The 20,538-nt window shown below is 35.9% G+C and overlaps 1 protein-coding gene across 7 annotated transcripts in view; it reads right to left on the minus strand.

Annotated features, from left to right (window-relative positions):
* LOC135219625 (protein trachealess-like) overlaps positions 1–20,538 on the minus strand; it is a 1,405,277-nt gene that overhangs the window by 70,666 nt on the left and 1,314,073 nt on the right. For all 7 annotated transcript variants that reach the window (XM_064256544.1, XM_064256547.1, XM_064256543.1 and 4 more), the window contains one exon: positions 18,101–18,251. In XM_064256544.1, coding sequence (XP_064112614.1) covers positions 18,101–18,251 — 151 coding nt within the window. The remainder of the gene's footprint in view (positions 1–18,100; positions 18,252–20,538) is intronic.

A 20,538-nucleotide genomic window follows, 5' to 3' on the forward strand; every position in this document is an offset into this window, starting at 1 on the left:
ATTAAGAGCCAAAAGCAAATACCAATCAAGATAATATCCTAAGCAGGTAACGTCACCCAGTTACCTTCGTCGCGCAGATAGCAATTTTGACACAAAAATAACCTATAACCCTCAAAAGAATAGTTCTGTGCATTTCTTGCTCATCCACGCAGCCGCACAAACATTTAAAGGCTCCCTTTAACACTGTATTCCTGACAACAGCCCTACAAGCAGACAGACATCTCTTCACTTCAAGTCTCATCAGACTGTCATCACGACCGGAGGTTTGGAGCAACCTTGAGGATAAGGAAAAACCACAGCAGTTGAAAAGTCCCAGTGCTTTCATATTCTCAATCTAATTTCAAAAACAAGAACTACTTATTACCTGTCTTCTTGCAGGACTGACAATGTTGAATGGTTGAAAAATAATAGAAAGTCCTATTATGAAGCAAAAGTAATGCAGAACGAACAGAAGTATACTTTGTAAAGAGCACAGAAGAAATATAACTACATTCCTTAAATGATCATCCATTTTGGTGCTTGCGTTTGTAACCTTAATCCAAGGTTAAGATTATACAAGTGAAACTGAGAAAAGAAATACGTCTTTTAAAAGGTAACATTAAAAACGCGAGCGAAACGAGATACTCAATATTATACAAACTTACTCATGTATTTTGGGATGTACAGACAGCAAATTTAAACTAACTGGAAACTGTCTTAGCAAGATGAGGAGGGAGAAAATGATGGATACCACAAAGACACACACACACACACGCACACACACACATACAGGGCCTTCAATATGCAGGACACATTCGGCAGCTGGTCGGGAGCTTCGTTAGTCGGCACACACTCGGAAGTACCACCCTGACGACGGCAGCGTTGGCGGCGGCGGCGGCGGTGCCCCTGCACCCCTACATGTATGTAGCTACCTTTTATCCCCCTCCATTCCCCTGCCCCAACAGTACTCCCCTCCCCTAGTGCGTAACTGACTTAGTGCCGCAAGGAAGGGATCCCCAGCGTTTGGGTGGTGTCATTCCCAGTCCCTTAAGAATGAGTAAAAAGGAAGAATTATGCTGCTGATAACCGTTGTTAACGTTTCCCTACACGAATGTAAGAGGAAATATCATTATGCAAGAACGTGTGTGTGTTTGTGTATGAGAGAGAGAGAGAGAGAGAGAGAGAGAGAGAGAGAGAGAGAGAGAGAGAGAGAGTACTTGCTATGCATGAATGGAATTATATAATCTAAAATTATCCATTAAAATGAATCATTTCAAGATTGCCAAGAGGGTTCAAAAACCTAACAAAACCCTTACACGACACAAAGGGATAAAATTGTTATGAAATATCAATTCTGAGACTGTTTTACAAGATGGGGCACGATTACTAATCCAACGATGGTGTACTGATTTTTTCCAAAGATTACAAAAGGAATTGTTAAAATCTACTATAACACCATTAAACACATACATTAAAGACATCATTACCGGTACCTTTACTTAACTGCGCATGGCCTTACTGTATAAGTTAAAAGAACAAATATATGTTATTTATTAAAGAAATAAAACACCAGTACCAATTTGCATACAAAACATTAACACCTAAAATATAACACTACGCATACAGTGTGAACACGCGCACATACGTGGCCGCCAGGTGATGACAATAAAATCACGAGTAGGTTCTGGCAAACCACAAAGGCCCTACAGTTACTTTTATTGCTCCTCCACTCTCCAGAAAATATCAGTGGATGCCATTTGATATTAACCGCTACGATCTTCATTTCTGATAGGTTTCACCTTCATATGGACAGGTAGGCAAGCACATTCAAGATCATCTACTGTATTTTAGAGAGAGAGAGAGAGAGAGAGAGAGAGAGAGAGAGAGAGAGAGAGAGAGAGATTTTAAAAACTTTTCGTTACAGCACAATAAAACCAAAGAAGTTGACAATATATATACTAGAGAATTTATTTAGTTTATAGATATAAAAACAGCAACAATAATTTTCCAAACGCAGCATCTACACTATAATTAACAAAGTCATTAACTAAAGACGATTAAGGTAAGTTGACCCATGCCTAGCCTGAACGGTACAAGTTATTCTGGTCCAGTTTCGATGATCAGCATTACTGCAAATGGCCCAGGCTTAATGGACGGGCCATCATTAGCTAAAACGTAAATAGCAATTGAAGTTATGGTCTAATGCATGGTGAAATGGCCATTAACATATCGGGGTAATTAAGTGTTTTAAAACATAATATAAATTATGGCTACAGCACCATCCCAACCCCCTACACCCACCTCTCTCTCTCTCTCTCTCTTTCTCTAGAGAAGCACAGTAGGGTAGATGCCCGGCTAAAAATGGCAAACTTGTGCGTGAAGCATGCACATACTATATTACCAGTTGTACTTGTAGACTGTACCTAAATACATTAACTGTAACAAATACAATTCTGAACACCCAAAAATGTGTACGTACACACATTATGCTCACGCACACACACAGTATATATTGTATATAAAATAATAGATACTAATACAATAATTTCTTCCTCGCAACCATCAACTCTTTGTATAACAGCATTCATGAATAATTCTGAGTGGAATGATTTTGAAATAATAACAAGGGCAGCTGAGGACAAGACATCTGCAGGTTCATATATAGAAACACACAGGCGCCTCAAATCTCCCCCAAAGATTTCAGTAATTACATGGAGGCCTTCCTGTTGCCATATAATGAAATATCGAATACCCTGTTACAAATGAAATCCTTCCTAATAAAGGGCACAAGCTGGGAAAGGGTGTTATCTCTCTCTCTCTCTCTCTCTCATATACATATATATATATATCTATATATATTATATATATATAGATATGAATATATATATATATATTAATAATTATAAACATTATAAACATTAATATGCATATATAAGAACATACACACAATCTAAACTAGAATCTTATTAAACATTTGTATGACTAATCTATGTATCCATTTAATACATACACATACATATATATATATATATATATATATATATATATATATATATATATATATATATATATATATATATATATATATATATACATTGGCAACCAAGAATCTTCTAAAGAACATTTATATAGTTTTATGTTCTGGAATCCAACAATAAAATGTCATGTTAAAGCAGACAATTGTTACAAGGCTCTTGTTTCTCTCGTTATACTCTGAGGGCTAAACACATTAGCAAATAAGAGATCAACTGGGCTTTGTTTACTTCCTTTCCGAAACATTTAGCTTCTCAAAGAGTAGCTGTTTGCATTTGGCTTAGGCGAAACTGGCATAATGATGTTGAAAGCATTTTTTCTTCAAGTCGGGATCAAACATAAAAAACAATAAAGTAATATTTATATTGTGCGCAAATACTCCGAAGAGAGAGAGAGAGAGAGAGAGAGAGAGAGAGAGAGAGAGAGAGAGAGAGAGAGAGAGAGAAAAAGAAGCCCGATAGTTAAAAATACTAACCTGATTTCACTAGTAGTGTGTTTTCCGAGGCCTTCTTAATAATGCAAATCTGAAAACGGATTGGTGAGGCTTCCAGAAAAAACATAAACAATTTGAAAAGATTCTCAAAGATATTTATCTTTCATCAAATGAATTGGCATGAATAAAAATTGCACAAAAATATGGAAGATACATTTCACATGTGATAGAAATAGTATAACAGTGAAACTTCGTTCAATAAACCAAGATCATTATTAATTACTTGTAATTTGCACACGCCTTTGTGCTGGTATTCATTATAATATTTATACAAAATCCGGAATTTTGAATTTCTACGCCTATCTTGGACGAACCTTAGAAAAAACAACAGCGCCGAGTTAAGGACGAAAAGTAAAATAGGCCTAAAATTTACGATTCGGTATGCTACAAAAAAAAAAAAAAAAAAAAAAAACTTGGAACAGAAATTCTATTTTTATTACGGCGACAAAAACTAAATAAATTCCGAACAAACTATACAAGCTATCACTTTACAGCGGTGACTGAACAAAGAGAGAGAAAAAATGCACAAATAAAAATGGGAAAATTGAGAACTATCACCTCCATCAATGGTGGCTTTGAATTACAATGAGACTCTCAATGGAAATCCTCTTGTTTCATATCATTCGAAAAACTGAACGGAATTGTCCCTTTATTCCCGTCGATGGAAATTCTGATTAAAAGTATCTTTATTTCGAAATTTGTGGAATTCCAAATGGAAGTCTTTTTCAATTTCATTTATGTTTCATACAAAAATACTTTATCATCTAAACTGAATGAATTTATGAACACTAATTCGATCTTTTTCGGATTAACAGAGATGTCACTTTATTCGCAATTGTTGAAAATCTAGTAAAAAGGACACTTGAATCATAGATACGTATAACCATTATGAGAAAATTTGAGAAATACGACTGCCACATGAATATGTTTTCCTTGGGGCTAAGAATGGAAAGCGAAAGACTATTCTGTGTAAATACAAACAACACTTTCTTTAAAAAATTTAAAAACTATCACCGGGTGCAATTCCCAGAGAAAATAATCTAGATAGAAATATAAGAAAAAAAAAAAATGAAAGGCATGCATGGTCAGTGTACTGCCAATTTTAAGGCCATACAAAGAAACACACACAGATATATGCATATTATATATATATATATATATATATATATATATATATATATATATATATATATATATATATTGAAGAGTAAAGGTTTTATGGTCGGCATCTAATATTAGTATTCCATAAATTACAGACTTAAAGGATAAACTGGAATACTTGTCAGAAAAAAATGAATTCACGTTCATTGAGGTTATTTAGTATTTATTGCCATAACTGTATTATAAAGAATGGACTACCAAACACTACAGTAGTTAAACAGGATGTATAATACTCATGATTTTGTGGGCACAGTTTTTCGTGTCGAAAATGATGACAATGGTTGCAGGTCCACAATGGATAAAAGCTTTCGAACCTTGTACTAGGTTCATCTTCAGTCGAGATGAACCTAGTACAAGGTTCGATAGCTTTTAATATACATTACAGACCATATACTCACATGCTATATCATTGTGGACCAGCAACCATACTCATGGTTTTGCTAGGTTTTACCTTGGAAGCTCAGATGAAATACTTTCCAGAATATAGAAGAGAAATCTGTCACAAACGTACCGCCAGCAATCAAACGAGAGAGAGAGAGAGAGAGAGAGAGACTCATCAACTGCAAAAGTTCTAAGGGTCATTAACTACATAGACCCCAAGCGGCATTGGCTAATGAAGTCCCAAGTGGCATTAACAAAGAGGAAGCCCCATATGCCTTTACCTGAAAAGGTCCGAAATTGAATGGGATGGCTAACAGTACAAAAAACAAATGCAAATTCACCTCCTGGCATGAGGGTAATTTGTGCATATATTTTGATCATTTTTTTTTTTTAACTTCTCTCGGCTATTTATATTTTCCATTTTTGCATATCCATCCTAAAACTTTCAACAACTAATCATGCAAAAACTTGCTCAGTAATCTCAATGGCCCCAATCGTTTTCTTCTGTATACCCAAAGACCAATGCATATTGGAGTCTACCATCGACGGATACATAAAGATAATGTGAATATTTTTAAAGATAGGGTGAATACCTTTTGTAAAACTTCAAAACCGAAACCTATCCATAATTCAATTAAAGAAATACAGACCAAGTTCGCATCAAAACTCGTATTCTAAAATACAACAATCCCACTTCCTTCCGCCTCCTAACCGAGTCTACTGTGATTGTCGCTTCTTCCAGAAAGACCAAACTGAAAATGTTAAAAGGTATGACGAGAAGGGGGAGGGGAGAGGAGGGCAAGGGGGGGGGGGAGAATATGAGGGGGAGAGAATAGGGAATGGGTATGATTAGGGGGGAAGATGAACCAGGATAGAGGGGACAGCGAGGACAGAGCAGGAGAGGGGAGGGAAGGGGAGGGGCCTGGTGGTGGTGGTAGGTCTCAAGTCGGCGCCAGGTTTGTCCCAACGCGGGAAATTGCCGTGGTCGAGGGTAGCATGTCAATGAGCAACAAGGATAACGGAATTACAGCAGTGTCACTACCTCCTCCTCCTCCCCCTCTTCCTCCCGCCCCCACCACCACCACAATCTCTAGTTCCCCCAGCCCCCACCCTTCCCTAAATAACAACTTCCCCCCCGCCCCCCCCCAACACCTATCCCTTTACCATCCTTCATCATTCATCCTCTCCTGGATACCACCTTCCAGTGTTTCCCCTATATATACACATACACACACACACACACACACACATATATATAATATATATATATATATATATATATATATATATGTATACATATATGCATACATAATATGTAAATGTATATATGTAACGAAATACACATATATTACAAATATAAAATTAGATATACTGGTGTGTGTGTGTGTGTGAGCGACAATTTGTCTGCTTTTGATAATGACCAAAGCTTATTTTCTACATTTTGCCGTAATCAGAAAATCAAAACCATATTTGCTTTTACTTACCTAATCAATCACATCATCTCACAAGCTACTGAGAAAAATCCCACCCACACACCCACAAATGCTTATCTACTGCTGTATGCTAGTTCGAAGCAAGACTTGCTGTTATTCTAGGCGGCTTTTTAAAGTTAATTCTTTTTATCCGAGTGTTCAAAACCTAATTCTGTACAAACATAAACATAAACACACAAACTACTAAGTCTTCTGAGTGCCCCCCCCCCCCCCACGAACATATTAACATACTTATATCTTCAAACATATTTATAGATCAGTAACTCGACTCCAGAGGCACATGTTAAATTTCCTTTCGTATGCTCCGCACCAAACTACTAGATTAGACGAATTTCGTAATGGCTCTAACTGATGTGATGTTGAAATTGCCGGTGACAACTGGCTTACATTGCTCCTAATGTGCTGCTTATCACACTGATACCATAACACTCCACGTTTTTTTTTTTTACCCAGTATGGAATCATAATTCGATTATAATGAGGAAGAACTCTGATTCCGACCATTATTATTGTTATGTTTAGATCAGGCCTCGGTTTAATACCTTGGATTATTATTCCATCACATTTACTTATATATGGAAACGCCGAGTGGTCTGAGAGGGCTCAGTCAAGTGGTGTTTTGATGTAATCTTGGGAATCATCAGTCCCCTAAATTTCCCATACAACGGATAATGGTATTTTCTGTTCTTTGTGCACAGAGCCAGCAAACTTGGAATATAAGTTCCAAGCACCATAGATAAACTATATCCAACAATAAAAACACCAATTAACAAACTGAACAAACAGAACTACAGCAGTAAGAAGTAGCAAATATTAATGATAAATCATCTATTAAATATATGAAAACCTCACAACACAGGTAAACTCAGACTCGAGTCCAAGATTATAGGTCAGAAGTTGAAAGCGTTGGCTGATTTCTTTATTCGTGCATTTTCTAACGAGCTTCGCTAGTGAGGTTGTTGGTGCTTCGGAACGCTGGTCAAATATGTTGCCAGTTTCCAAGCTCTCAGGTCGCAGTTATTAAAGAATCGAAGTTCGGAGAGGAAAAAAGAATCAAAACACGAACAACATGAGCAATAACAACATAACTGAAAGCTGAGTATGGAGTTATATTTATAAAGAGAAAGGGAATGCTCCCACTGATATCTACATTCTATACTCGTAGCGAATGGCTGAAGAGACATCAGGGTGACTTATTAAGAGTGAGCAAGGTTCCTGAAGTTCTCAACCTTAGTCCATCGTCAGGAATAACGGGAAAAATAAGCAAAACGCCTTCTGTGGTACCCATTCTGGCCCTTTCCCACCTGTGAATAAAATCCTACTTCAACCTGAAGGAGTAACTCTGGAAAGCCGGGGAGAGGAGGAGTAGTAGGAGGAGGAGGAGGTGGTGGAGAGAATTCAAATTCCTTCACATTCCCTTATGCTAAAATACCTGAATAGCGCCTAAATGACACATTAGAACATGAGAAGGAACCGCTCAGCGTTACGGTGATGGTTGATTGTCATAGATTCTCGTAACTGATCAGATGCAAAAGGAATTCTCAATGAGATCTTAGAGCTTGTCGGCCATGAATGGGACAGTACGCACATGACAAGCATGAAAAGGGGCATATGTACAGTATACTGTATGTATGTATACTCGATACGTACAATACAATTCGTACTTTTACTTCCCACTAATGAACAATAAGCTGTTTTTGATAATTCCTCTCGTAACTGAACAGCTACGAGAATTTGATAACCGTCCATCAAGAGCGTCGAGACTGAATAAAATTCCGGCAAAAAAAAAAAATATTCGTGTATATATATATATATATATATATTTATATATATATATATATATATATGTATATATATATACATTATATATACACACACACACACACACACACACACACACACACACGTCACTGACGTATGCACTTGTATTAGCCCTTTGATAACCGAGAGACAGAAATTCTTATCTTCCTTCGTAAATTCTAACCATCTGAGAGAACAGAAACTCTTTTTCTTAATTTCGTAACTTTGTCAAGAATACCGATATGTCGATTTTCTTCTTTTCTTAAAGAATTAAAAAGACAACTTATCAATAATAATTTGAATAAATAAATAAAAATAAAGAATCATGACCTATTAAAAAATTTCCAGAAACAAGGATGGCCACAAAAATATCTTCAGTTTCAGTGCAAATGAAATATGTAAATATATGTAATTTTAACAAAAGTATATTTGAGTGTACACAGATATATATATATATATATATATATATATATATATATATATATATATATATATATATATATATATATATATTTATAGTGTGTACATATGTTTCATTTACATTTACTCATTATCTATATAATATATATTATATTATAATATATTATATTATATCTATATAATATATAATATAATATTAAATACTGTGTCTGCGTACATATATTATGTGTACGTACGTAGTCACATATATAAAGCAGAACGTATAAAGAGAAATCAACACAGACTTCTCCCCAGTGTCGCGGGGCAAAAGAAACTAGAATAAAAAAAGGGGGAAAATAAAACTGAAGAAGCAAATCTAAAGGATTGAATGAATAATTAACTCCCTTCTCAAATAAGACACCCGCGCGAAAACTAAATTAGCTGGTAATTGAGTTAGAGGAACTTGCGTGTGGTAAACAACGACTTCCCCTCTAGACAATAGAGGCGGAGGAGGAGGAGGAGGAAGATGAAGAGGAAGAGGAGGAGGAGGAGGAGGAGGAACGAGCAGTTTTAATCAGAGTGGATTCAAGACCACTCAATCAGAGCATAAAGAATTACTGAATGTCCCCTAAGGAAGTGGGTGGTCTTTTTTAAACTTAACCTGGAAAGCACAAGGAAGGAAGGAAGGAGAGAGAGAGAGAGAGAGAGAGAGAGAGAGAGAGAGAGAGAGAGAGAGAGAGAGAGATGGGTTGGGGGGGGGTTATTAAGTACGATAATTTAATTCTTCAGAATTCTTTCAAAAGTCCATCGTTTTCAGATTTAACAGAAAGGGTGATTTATGCTGTTTTAAAACTCCTATACAATTTACGGCATAAATTCTAATATGTTCAGAAACTCATACACCCACACACACGCATATATATTTATGTATATATATAAATACATTTGTATATACACATATCTTCTGAACATAATTCAAGATGGAGGTTTGAGTTTCATCAAGCATTTTCACTCTGGAATTTCAACTAATGTCGTAGACCTAATTTACATTTTAAAGAGACGTCATCTACTCGCACATAGGCACATCCTAGTTATTAGGCTTATTCATATAGGTGTCAAAATTTCGTTGAATAACATTTGGCTTTTAGGAAATAGTTCCAAAAATCCTGAACGAATTATGCATCCTTGTCTCGGTGGACTGTGCAGGAAATTCATTATTAGAGACCAAATATATACCGTCTGTAAACATTTCCAAAGCATTACAAAGTCACTATAGCATATTTTACAGTATAGTCTAAGTATATCTAATTCAATAAGGACAATATAAAAATAATTCAGGTGATGACATCATCATTACAATATAATATTTCGATGGAAATGACAAGCAATAATGGACGGACGGAATAGAGGGCGGAAAGTGAAATATTCCTATTATGTATTATAACTCACCCCTTGAGAGGTAGTAGGTATAATGTTGGGGGTTGGGGGGTGGGGGGTTCTCGACACCACAACAATCCACCATCCGAGCACCCACCCTCTCCCCAAAGCTAGCCCCCTTCTGAAAAAGGGTGGGGGAGGGAAAAAACACTGAGGGGTCGACCATAAAAGCCAATCAAAGTTGAGCGAGGTTCCACCAACTTGTATCTCTGCGACAGAATAATTAAATTAAGTGCAAGACTTGGTGTGTTATCCTTGTTTGTGACAACTCGCACAGAGAGAGAGAGAGAGAGAGAGAGAGAGAGAGAGAGAGAGACAGATACATACAAGTTAATGAAGGAGTGCGACAAGAATATCTAAATTTGTCGATAAAATCTTAGTGTAATAGCAGTACGGGTCACTGGGGAGTATTGCGAACATAACTATCGTATATTACTGCAGTTAATATGTGAAATACTTGTGGTGCTCCACAATAAAATGAAAGATAAATGTGGAGAGAGAGAGAGAGAGAGAGAGAGAGAGAGAGAGAGAGAGAGAGAGAGAGATTTTTGTAAGTAGCTAAACACTGAGGAGAAGCAAGGCGGAATGCGTAAACGAAAAACTGCAATCGTAACAGACCAGGGTTTTACTATAATTTCGTTTCACATAATTCGCCTCCTCTCTCATTTCCATTTAATAAATAACAAACTTCTTTGTTTTAGTGAGCCAAACAGAGGCCCAATGGCACCGCACATAACGGGCATTCACACACATTTGCACAACCTGCATTACATTTCACGAGTGAATTTATTACAGCACCCAGAGCCATACACACATAATGACACACGTGTAAACACAGAACATTTTAGATGTGGATTTTCACGGTGATAATTATCGGGAAGCGAAATGTCACTGATAGAGAGCAACGGTCCAATCCTTTGTTTTGGGGGGAACTTGAACGACTGCATTTATTTAAATGTTCCGTATGTGACTGGAAAATGCGTCGCCCAGCTGAAGCCTTTTTTGTTTATTTGTCATCCAGTGACAACAAAAGAACAGGTGCTCTGCCTGTGGGGGCTGTGACAGACATTTAAGGTATATAATATTTAGAAAATAAGCGACCAAACACATGGTGCACGTATTAAAAACGTATATTATACGCAGATAAATAAAAGTCCAAACGCTTAGAAAGTATGAATAGATTATCATTTCTAGTTCCTTCTACCTTCTAGTTCTACCTAGCTAGAAAGAAGAGTGGCGTATGAAAAAGGAAGTTACTACAAAGCGGCAAAAAGGCAATTACAGATCCAAATGGTAAATTCATAAGAACAACACGCAACCTTTTTTGCAGGCCTTCTCCAATCAAAATGGATCCCATGAAATCAAGAGTATTTTTCAATAAAAAAAAAAAACTCAGGATAAGTCTTAGTTCCAAGTGAAAGGAAAATGTTTAAGAAGTGTCGGAAGGCACAAACGACCCAGTGCTGAAGACTAAGGCAAAATGATTGGGATCACTTTTTTTTCTTTGAAATGGAAGTGTAGTATAACTGCAATCCCTTCCGAACGTTGTTCCCTCAGCTCATCATCCAGCGAGAAAACTAACTCATAGGCACCAAATCGACATAAGGTGAACGGTCTGGAAGTATTTACCAGGTGGCATAATCCGAATGGCGCTTCAGTTTGGCCACTGGCTTAGAAGGAAATCCCCACAAGATGATAAGAAATCAACGACGTGGAAAGCGAAAAATTCCTCCGCCCAAGAGAAAGGTCGTTCCCGAACGACCTCTCATCTTTTCTCATTTTCGCATAAAGCGTCTGTGCACCTGCTAAGTATTCATCGGTTGACATTCCTTTGCGTCCGTGTATTAGCGACGGCACATAAACTCCTACGCTTCATGCTCATCGTATAAGTAAGTTCTTCAATATTCATACGGCAGCGGTCCAAATCCTCCTCCTCCTCCCACAGTCCCTCCCTCTCCCTCACACCCTCCATCCAACTAATATTCAGGACCGTATTGACGGCTACTGACGATGAGTTAAGAGTGAGCAAGCCAGCCTCTAGCCACCCCTCCCTCTCACCCCACCCAGGGCCCCTGTGATTCAGCGATTGCAAAGAATCCCCAAAGGAGAAAAAAAGTTTTCAAACAAGATAGACAAAGCTACTTCCAAGGGGGTAGGTTAAGACGTAGGCTTGGTAGGAATTGGTCACAAAGGACAAGAGGGTCCTTGAAGAAATCCTTGATCTTAACCTGACTCTGCTCTAAACCCACAACCAGAGCAACACCAATCAACAACTCCCTTTTGGATTACATCCAATCCCGAAAAAGGAAGACATGCGTGTCCAGGTGCACACACACCGCCGCCTGGTTATCCACGTGATAAGAATCTGATTGGAGGGGATCACTTCGTAAATGTTACGACAGTCTGCAGTTTTGCCATCCAGTATATGTCTCATTAAAGGATCTGTTAACCCTATACTCCCATAAATTCATTAGGAGTACATTTCACATATGAAGTTCATTTAACACAATTTCAATATTTTACGACCTTCATAAAAATGTTATTACTCACATCCACGCCCCCATATATATATATATATATATATATATATATATATATATATATATATATATATATATATGTGTGTGTGTGTGTGTGTATATGTATGTATGTATGTATGTATGTATGTATGTATATATATATTGCATATCTGAAACCATTTCACTGATAGCAGTGAATCATACATATCACCAAGGAATATTATTTTTACGTAAACCCTACCTTCTCTCTCTCTCTCTCTCTCTCTCTCTCTCTCTCTCTCTCTCTCTCTCTCTCTCTCTCTATCTCTATCTCTCTCAATAACGGAAAAGCATAAAATATCCAGAATAGCGCAAGAGCAGCTCAAAATCTAAGTGGAAAAGCATACAAAATCCACTCAATAAAAATGATAAAAGTCTTGGAGTTAAAAATTATTCATGAACTACTTTCATGACAATTAATTTCTGTGTGTGTGTGTGTGCGTGCCCTCATAGTAAGGCTTCAAGCTAATCAAAACTATCTTTGATGATGCTACCTCTGATACTACGGATAATTTTTAAAAAAGTTCGCTTATTAACGTTTACAGTTTATTTCTGTGAGATATTTATTCAGAGATTGTGCGCTTCTTATATTTACTAAAATACTCTCTAAATATTACGTTGTATACATTTGAACACAGTCTTTGGCTACTATACCTCTTAAGCGGATTTGATTCAAGGACCTCTTCTCATTTACTCGCTTATTTTGGAAATTTCCTGTCCCTGAAGGTCCTTTCAAAACTACCATGTTCCTAGAGCATTATCTTGATGTTTGCGAGTACGTGTACGGAATTCTTTGTGCCCAAGGACACAAATACCTGTTATGCCGACCAAATTTTCCTTAAACATTCAGTGGGGCTTCTGTGAACCTTCAGCCTACTTCCTGTTAACACTATTACCCCAATGCCAACTTCGCTTACTATACAGTGCTGGGACAAAATTAACCGCTACATCACAATTTTCTAGTTTCGAAAACTGCCCTTTTTTCTCTCTGACACTCACGGTAATATAAATCAAAACATTTCCTGGTAATTTTTAGGCATATTTTATATACTTCATTATCACAAATATCAACAGGGATAAGAAACAGCAAAGGACACATGAATGTTGTTAACCAATAAAGTGTAAATCAACCAATAAAGTACGAATTAATGCACACTGAACTCGAAAGTAAATGGAATCAGTTTCTTAGTAACTGAACTAATCACACTATTATTCACATCCAAATGATCACTTACTTAGAAACCACCATATTTCTCCATCATTCTAAGTGATAACTTGAACGGAAAATGACCACTGTTTTATGACATCCTGCTTTTCAGTTATAAGCCCACAGGTAATCAAACATTATCATCATCTGCAAAAATATGTAAATAAATAATCCACAATACTGAGCTACATAACTCCACTTTCATCTCTTTAAATTGGGGCTGTTTCCCACAAAGAATTCCTCACGTTTATTTTTTCAATAGAAGTAACTTGTAGCGAAAATTCCTTCCGTACCAGGTTTAGTATTCTCTAAGTAATTTTCCTTCTACTGCAATATGACTTAATGTGTGGGCTCATTCAATCTCAAATCAGTTATGATAATCTATTATAATAAATGTCATCATAGTCATTACCATAAGCATGATATTGTTTACTGTAATACAAATAAAACTTTTGTATGTAACTACACTTAAACATTTATATAGAGTTACGCATAAACATGATATAATATATATATTATATATATATATATATATATATATATATATATATATATATATATATATATATATATATATATATATATATATATATTATATCATGTTTATGCGTAATTCTATATAAATGTTTAAGTGTACTTACATACAAAAGTTTGATGATGATTATTATCATAAACATCATACAATATGATGATTATGATAATATTTATTATAATAAATTATCATAACTGATTTGAGATTGAATGAGCCCAACCATGAGAGAGATTTCTAAACCTGGTACGGAAGGAATTTTCGCTACAAGTTACTCCTGTTGAAAAAAAAATTGACGAATACTTTGTGAGAAACAGCTCCACAGTGAAGATACGAAAGTGGAGTGAGTTATGTACCTCAGTATTGTGAATATTTATTTATTTATTCATTAAGTTTTTTCATTAATTAAGTAATTTATTTATTTTTGCAGATGGTGATGATGTTTAATTAATTGTGGGCTCATAACTGAAGAGGAGGATGTCAGAAAACAGTGGTCATTTTCCGTTCAAGTTATCAGTTAGAATGATAGACAAATATGGTGGTTTTATTCATCTGCTTATTTTTATTTGTATATGTATGTATATGTAGATATATACATATATATATTCATTGGCTGATTTCATTTACTTATCTACACGTGGCGAGATGAACTGAGAGATAGGAGACAGATGGAGTGAGTTTCAGAGAGCACCTTTCTAAATCCACCTTGAGTCTTTGGTCAGTCAAGGATCACACGGTATCACAACCAAATACAAAACATGATAACATTTGGCTTTGCTCAGGAAGCGAGGGATCCCTAAAAGATAGAAACTGCGTTCGAAATTGAAAACAAAGTCACGGAAAAGGGCGAAGACATGACGTTGATATTGAAGACAAAAACGAAGATAAGCAGAACGCGGTAACCACTGGCATACATTTAATGAGCCTATATCCACAAAAATGGGAATCAAAGAGAATAGAACGAAACGAAAAAAACAATAAATAATGTAAAAACAAAATATTCCGATAAAAAACATACAATAAAACCCAACTCAAGCAAAGAAGCAACTGAAAGAGCAACTTTTTAAATCTTTGTAAATTTCAAAATTAATTTGACTTTTTTTTGTTTTAAAGTATAGGATTTGTACTTTGGTGACCAAGAGATTTAACTAAATGAATCTGCAGTTTTATGCCGCTGGTTGACATTTTTGAATGGGTTTATCAGTTTGTATATATAAAAAATTCTTTGAATGAGTTTATCAGTTTGTATATATAAAAAATTCTTTAAGTTGGTTTATCAGTTCTGTATATGAAAAAAATTACTTTACCTAACTTCACTCAATATTCCATTATTTCTATTATCGTATCTCTTACTGGATGTGGATTGTCGGGAGATGAAGTGATAGAGGAGACATCCTTATCTAGGGCATGTGCAAGTAGAATAAACCTTCAACTGGCCACATGTATGCCATCTGGCGGTCAACACTGGGAGTAGGGTGGAAAAGAAGCAGGCACTCAGCAAGTAAAACAAGACTCGGCTTAATCCTCTTATTTATTCAATGAGTCATTTCCACAATTCCCTGTCTTTTTCTCCAATTTCCCTTTCTAGGGAAATTCCCCTGACGGAGTATTAATATTCCCTGATAAGGTGGAACTCTCTTCATGTAACGCTGCTCAAAAATAGGATTACCTCACGGCAGGGAACATGACGCATTTCTTCGGCGAGAGGAACTCTCTCTTATTCTTTGAAGTCGTAAGGGTGAATATACAGTGCCCACTGTCCGAGTACCGGCTTCAACGCAAATAGGCCTACCCTCGGCATGGCACAAGGTTGAATGTCCACTGGCGGATGCCGCGCTGCATTCGGAAAAACTTTTTTTATGAGGATAATTTGGGGAAATTGTATAACTGGCTGGACAGTGGGCCTCTATTTCATCTCTAAGACTTTACCCAATTTTGCTTTCTCTGGATTTTTTGTATCTGGTTATTCTTTGCGATGCATTTCTTCCTTTGCTGGGGATGTTTAGGTACTGCACATGATTCTGCTTCTAAGCTAATACTACTATTATTATGATTATTATTACAATCAAGTTCTTCACATATACTTTCCTTAAAAATCTGCCCTACAGGCTTATTTAAAAAAAAAGTCACTATCATCTGCTCCACATAAAGTACACTTATTGTATACACACACTTATAGTACACACACACACACACACACACACACACACATATATATATATATATATATATATATTATATATATATATATATATATATATATATCATTCTGTATCTGAAGTAAAAAACTTAATGACATATTACATTATCATAGTATTTGCAAATAATGTAATAAAAATTATTCAGACCATTAAAACTTCAGTCACTTTATACTTCTAATATTTAGTCACCATATACAGTATCATGCTATTAAATCAATACAATAAAATGTCAGAATAAAACATTAAAGGAATATAAGTGGAACAATACATATGCCAATAAATTATAACGTATAAGTTAAGGTTCTGTAATTTGCTTTTCATTACTCAGAATAACACAAATTCTTGCTTGGAGAGCATTATCTTTATTATAATATAAAAAAGATTCTCTAGTATTAAATGTGTTTGGAATTCCATCAACTTCCTATAAGACTGACAGACAGCTCAACAAATATATACTCCATAATTATATTTTTTATAAATAAATATATATATATTTATATATATATATATATATATATATATATATATATATACATATATATATAATTCATTTAAATCCATTTCTACTTAAATCATAACATTTCTCGCCAATAAAAATCTGATTAACTATTTATCAAATGGCTTGTGAAGTATCAAAGAAAATATAAATGATTCAATACCTTATTCGCTTTCTTAGTGCACTTGCAAATGCCTTTTAAAAAAATACCATTAAGTAAATCCATCTACCCCCTCTCTGTTTAGATAGGCGTTAGCATTACGGCGTACTCTCTGTCTATCTGTCTGTCTGTCTCTCGTTCTTATGATAACAACCAAATCACCAGCTCCAATGGCTATAATGCCTCTGGTGACGAGTGGCTCCGAGCTCTCTCTCGCCCTCCAAGAGCTGATGGGTGTCCATCACTTGTCATTCAGAGAACAATCTCTCTCTCTCTCTCTCTCTCTCTCTCTCTCTCTACTTATATACTAGAGCCAACGAACGCTGAGAGAGACAATAATCTAGAAAATTATGTTTGTTCAAGTAGCTATTTTAGCCCATAAGCATGTAAAAATGTAAAATAATTTGGAAAGAATAAATTAAAGGTCTGCAAACCCCTGACGTAGACTTTAGTCACAGAAAACACGCAATCACCTTCCATAAAGACGAAGGAGCAGCCCCAGTTCCATGAAATTAATCGCCCCGTTAGTGGAAATAAAAATCTCGAAGGCCACCCAAACTCCACTTTCGACATGTGCTACAGAAGGCCTCTTGCAAATTCAACTTCCTTTAGATTGAGAACAAGCTGCTTTTTCCACTTTGCGAGAGGCGTCAGAGTAGGTACGGCAAACTCTTGAGTCATGAATCAGGAGCCAAATCTCACTGGAAAAAAAAGAGACTCGCTTTCCTACCGGTTCCTAGGAGAAAATCGACCATCTGCAGACCAGCCACTTACCTTTAAGAGTCTTCGAACCGGAATGGTGATCTCGGGGCCACGGCGGGTCTCCATGTAGTGTGAAATCACGTAGTTTGAGGTAGGAAATGGTGAGACGAATTATGGAAGCTTTGTCCAGCTGGGAGGTGATTGCGGGAGGTAGAGGGAGCATCTGTGGAAAAACGAGCAGGGGGATGAGTGGGGCATTTTCTTTTTAGCAACATTCAATATTTATACCAGAGTAGAGAGAGGGTGAGAGACAGCATCAAGAAAAGAAAAAAATATAGAAATGGGCTCGTGCGAGCGTGAACCCGTTCTAGCTCATCTTACAAAATTATACAAAAATACAAAACTGGACATAACCACGGAAAATAGAAAGGACACACACTAGAAATAACAAAAATACAAATTAAGAGTTAATTAAAATGTACTCAATCGGAATTAAACGAGAAAAAATATGACGAAACTATAACGAAGATTCTGATATTCATCGGAAAAAACCCTAAATAATAAAAAAAGACCTTAAAGAGCATAAATATAGCGTATTTATAATTTTCTTAAGAATTAATAATAATAACAGTAACTCTATGTCAATTATAATAATGGATGCAGCAAAGAAAGACTACCGAGTAAAGAAAAGGGAAGAGTTGAAGAACAAAAAATACAAAAAAGGTCAGGAAAGTGTGAGAGTTGAGGCAATAACAATTCAAAGATATGCGCTAAGGGCGATGATAAATAACAAAAGAAAAAGACGAGTATATTCTGCAGACTTATTCGAAGGTGAAATAATCACCAGAATGTGAGGATGAGGATACTGAAAAACGTGAACAATGACAAATACCAAGTCCCTCTTCCTATCGGTGGGGCCGGCAGCCCGCTCAAATTCCAAGAGCGTTATCGCTCACTAAAGAGGTAAGGTTATTAATTATATATATATATGTATGTATGTATGTAGTATGTATGTATGTATGTATGTATGTATGTATGTATGTGTTTGTGTCTGAATCCTGGCCGGTGCTGGAGAACTTAAATTTCAATTTCCTTTGGGTGTAAGTTATCCCATGGTTTGGGGAATTCGATATTAAATAACCTTAGTGTCATAGTATACAAAATATAGAAAAGTAAGAGGTGTATAAGACAAAAATACAGTATACACACACATACATATATATATATATATATATATATATATATATATATATATATATATATATATATATATATATTGCAAGTCTGGATGTGTAATGCTCAAGTATTTATCCTTCATTCAGAAGAAAGATGACTAATAGAGCAGTTGGCGTCTTTGTTTTTCGTTTAAGCGAAAATAGCTTATTGCTGGAGAAAAACACACAAACTCATCGATGTGTATAAAGATATCATTAGCTGTATCATTTTTATCGTAACTGTATTATCATTATTGCGGCCTCCATTCCACATATCATATCTCAGGGATAAAGAATGAACCTCTCTGTCCCTCAAGTCATAAAAAAGAGCGCCTCTGCTTCATATATTTCATTAACTTTTCCCTAGATTAGATTCTCCGGCCACACCAAAACTTTATATTGTTCTTTATCACCCTCCAGAAATGTTAGCTACTTTTACCCCGAAAGGAAAATTCTCTCTCTCTCTCTCTCTCTCTCTCTCTCTCTCTCTCTCTCTCTCTCTGCGAGGTCTTTCCTTCACATAAAAATCTATACTATAATTATGTCCTCTAGGAAAGAAATGAATTCTGCACAGTCCTTTCGTTTTGCTCAAGTGCTTTTTTTTTTATTTCTGTCATTGATAAAGGCCGTTACAACGAGGACTTTCGACAACTTTCCCCTTTATTCGTCGTTTTCATCGTCATCATTACTTTGAGGTTGCTGGCCAAGGGGTAGAAACATCACCATCGCTATTGTTATTATGATAAACACAATCATATATTCCTATGGCAAAATCGAAACAATAATAAATATTATACTAACAATATAAACGAAATCAAGAGATAAATAATCAAATGGCTAAAATTCTTATGTTTGAATTCATACGAAAGTGTGCGTTATATCTACGACCGACTGAGAAAATAATTTGAAGGAAAATTACAATATCAATAATTACTAACTAAAAGCAACCAAGTTTTAATAATAACACTAAGAATAACAGAATGGTTATTAGTGAAGTGCATCACTTTTTTCATAAAATGAACGCAGCCTGTCGTTTCAATTAAAAGATCCAATCGCAACCTCGTTAAAAATAATGTGGATATATTTCAAGAATCTAAATTGAGTTCCTTGCGCTATTTAAAGAAATGTATTTTCAACAAAGGCGTCGGCGGCGACAATATGAATCAGATCAAGGTTTAGAGTACGACCTTGGAACAAAACATTCAATGTCGCAGTGCTGCTGCTGCTGCTGCTGCACGGTGGTTAGGTGGCACTGGTTAAAGTGCTTACTGCAGTCATTCTCAAAAATTGTCAGTA

The sequence above is a fragment of the Macrobrachium nipponense genome, chromosome 1, assembly GCF_015104395.2.
Source record: "Macrobrachium nipponense isolate FS-2020 chromosome 1, ASM1510439v2, whole genome shotgun sequence".
NCBI classification, from domain to species: Eukaryota; Metazoa; Arthropoda; class Malacostraca; order Decapoda; family Palaemonidae; genus Macrobrachium; species Macrobrachium nipponense.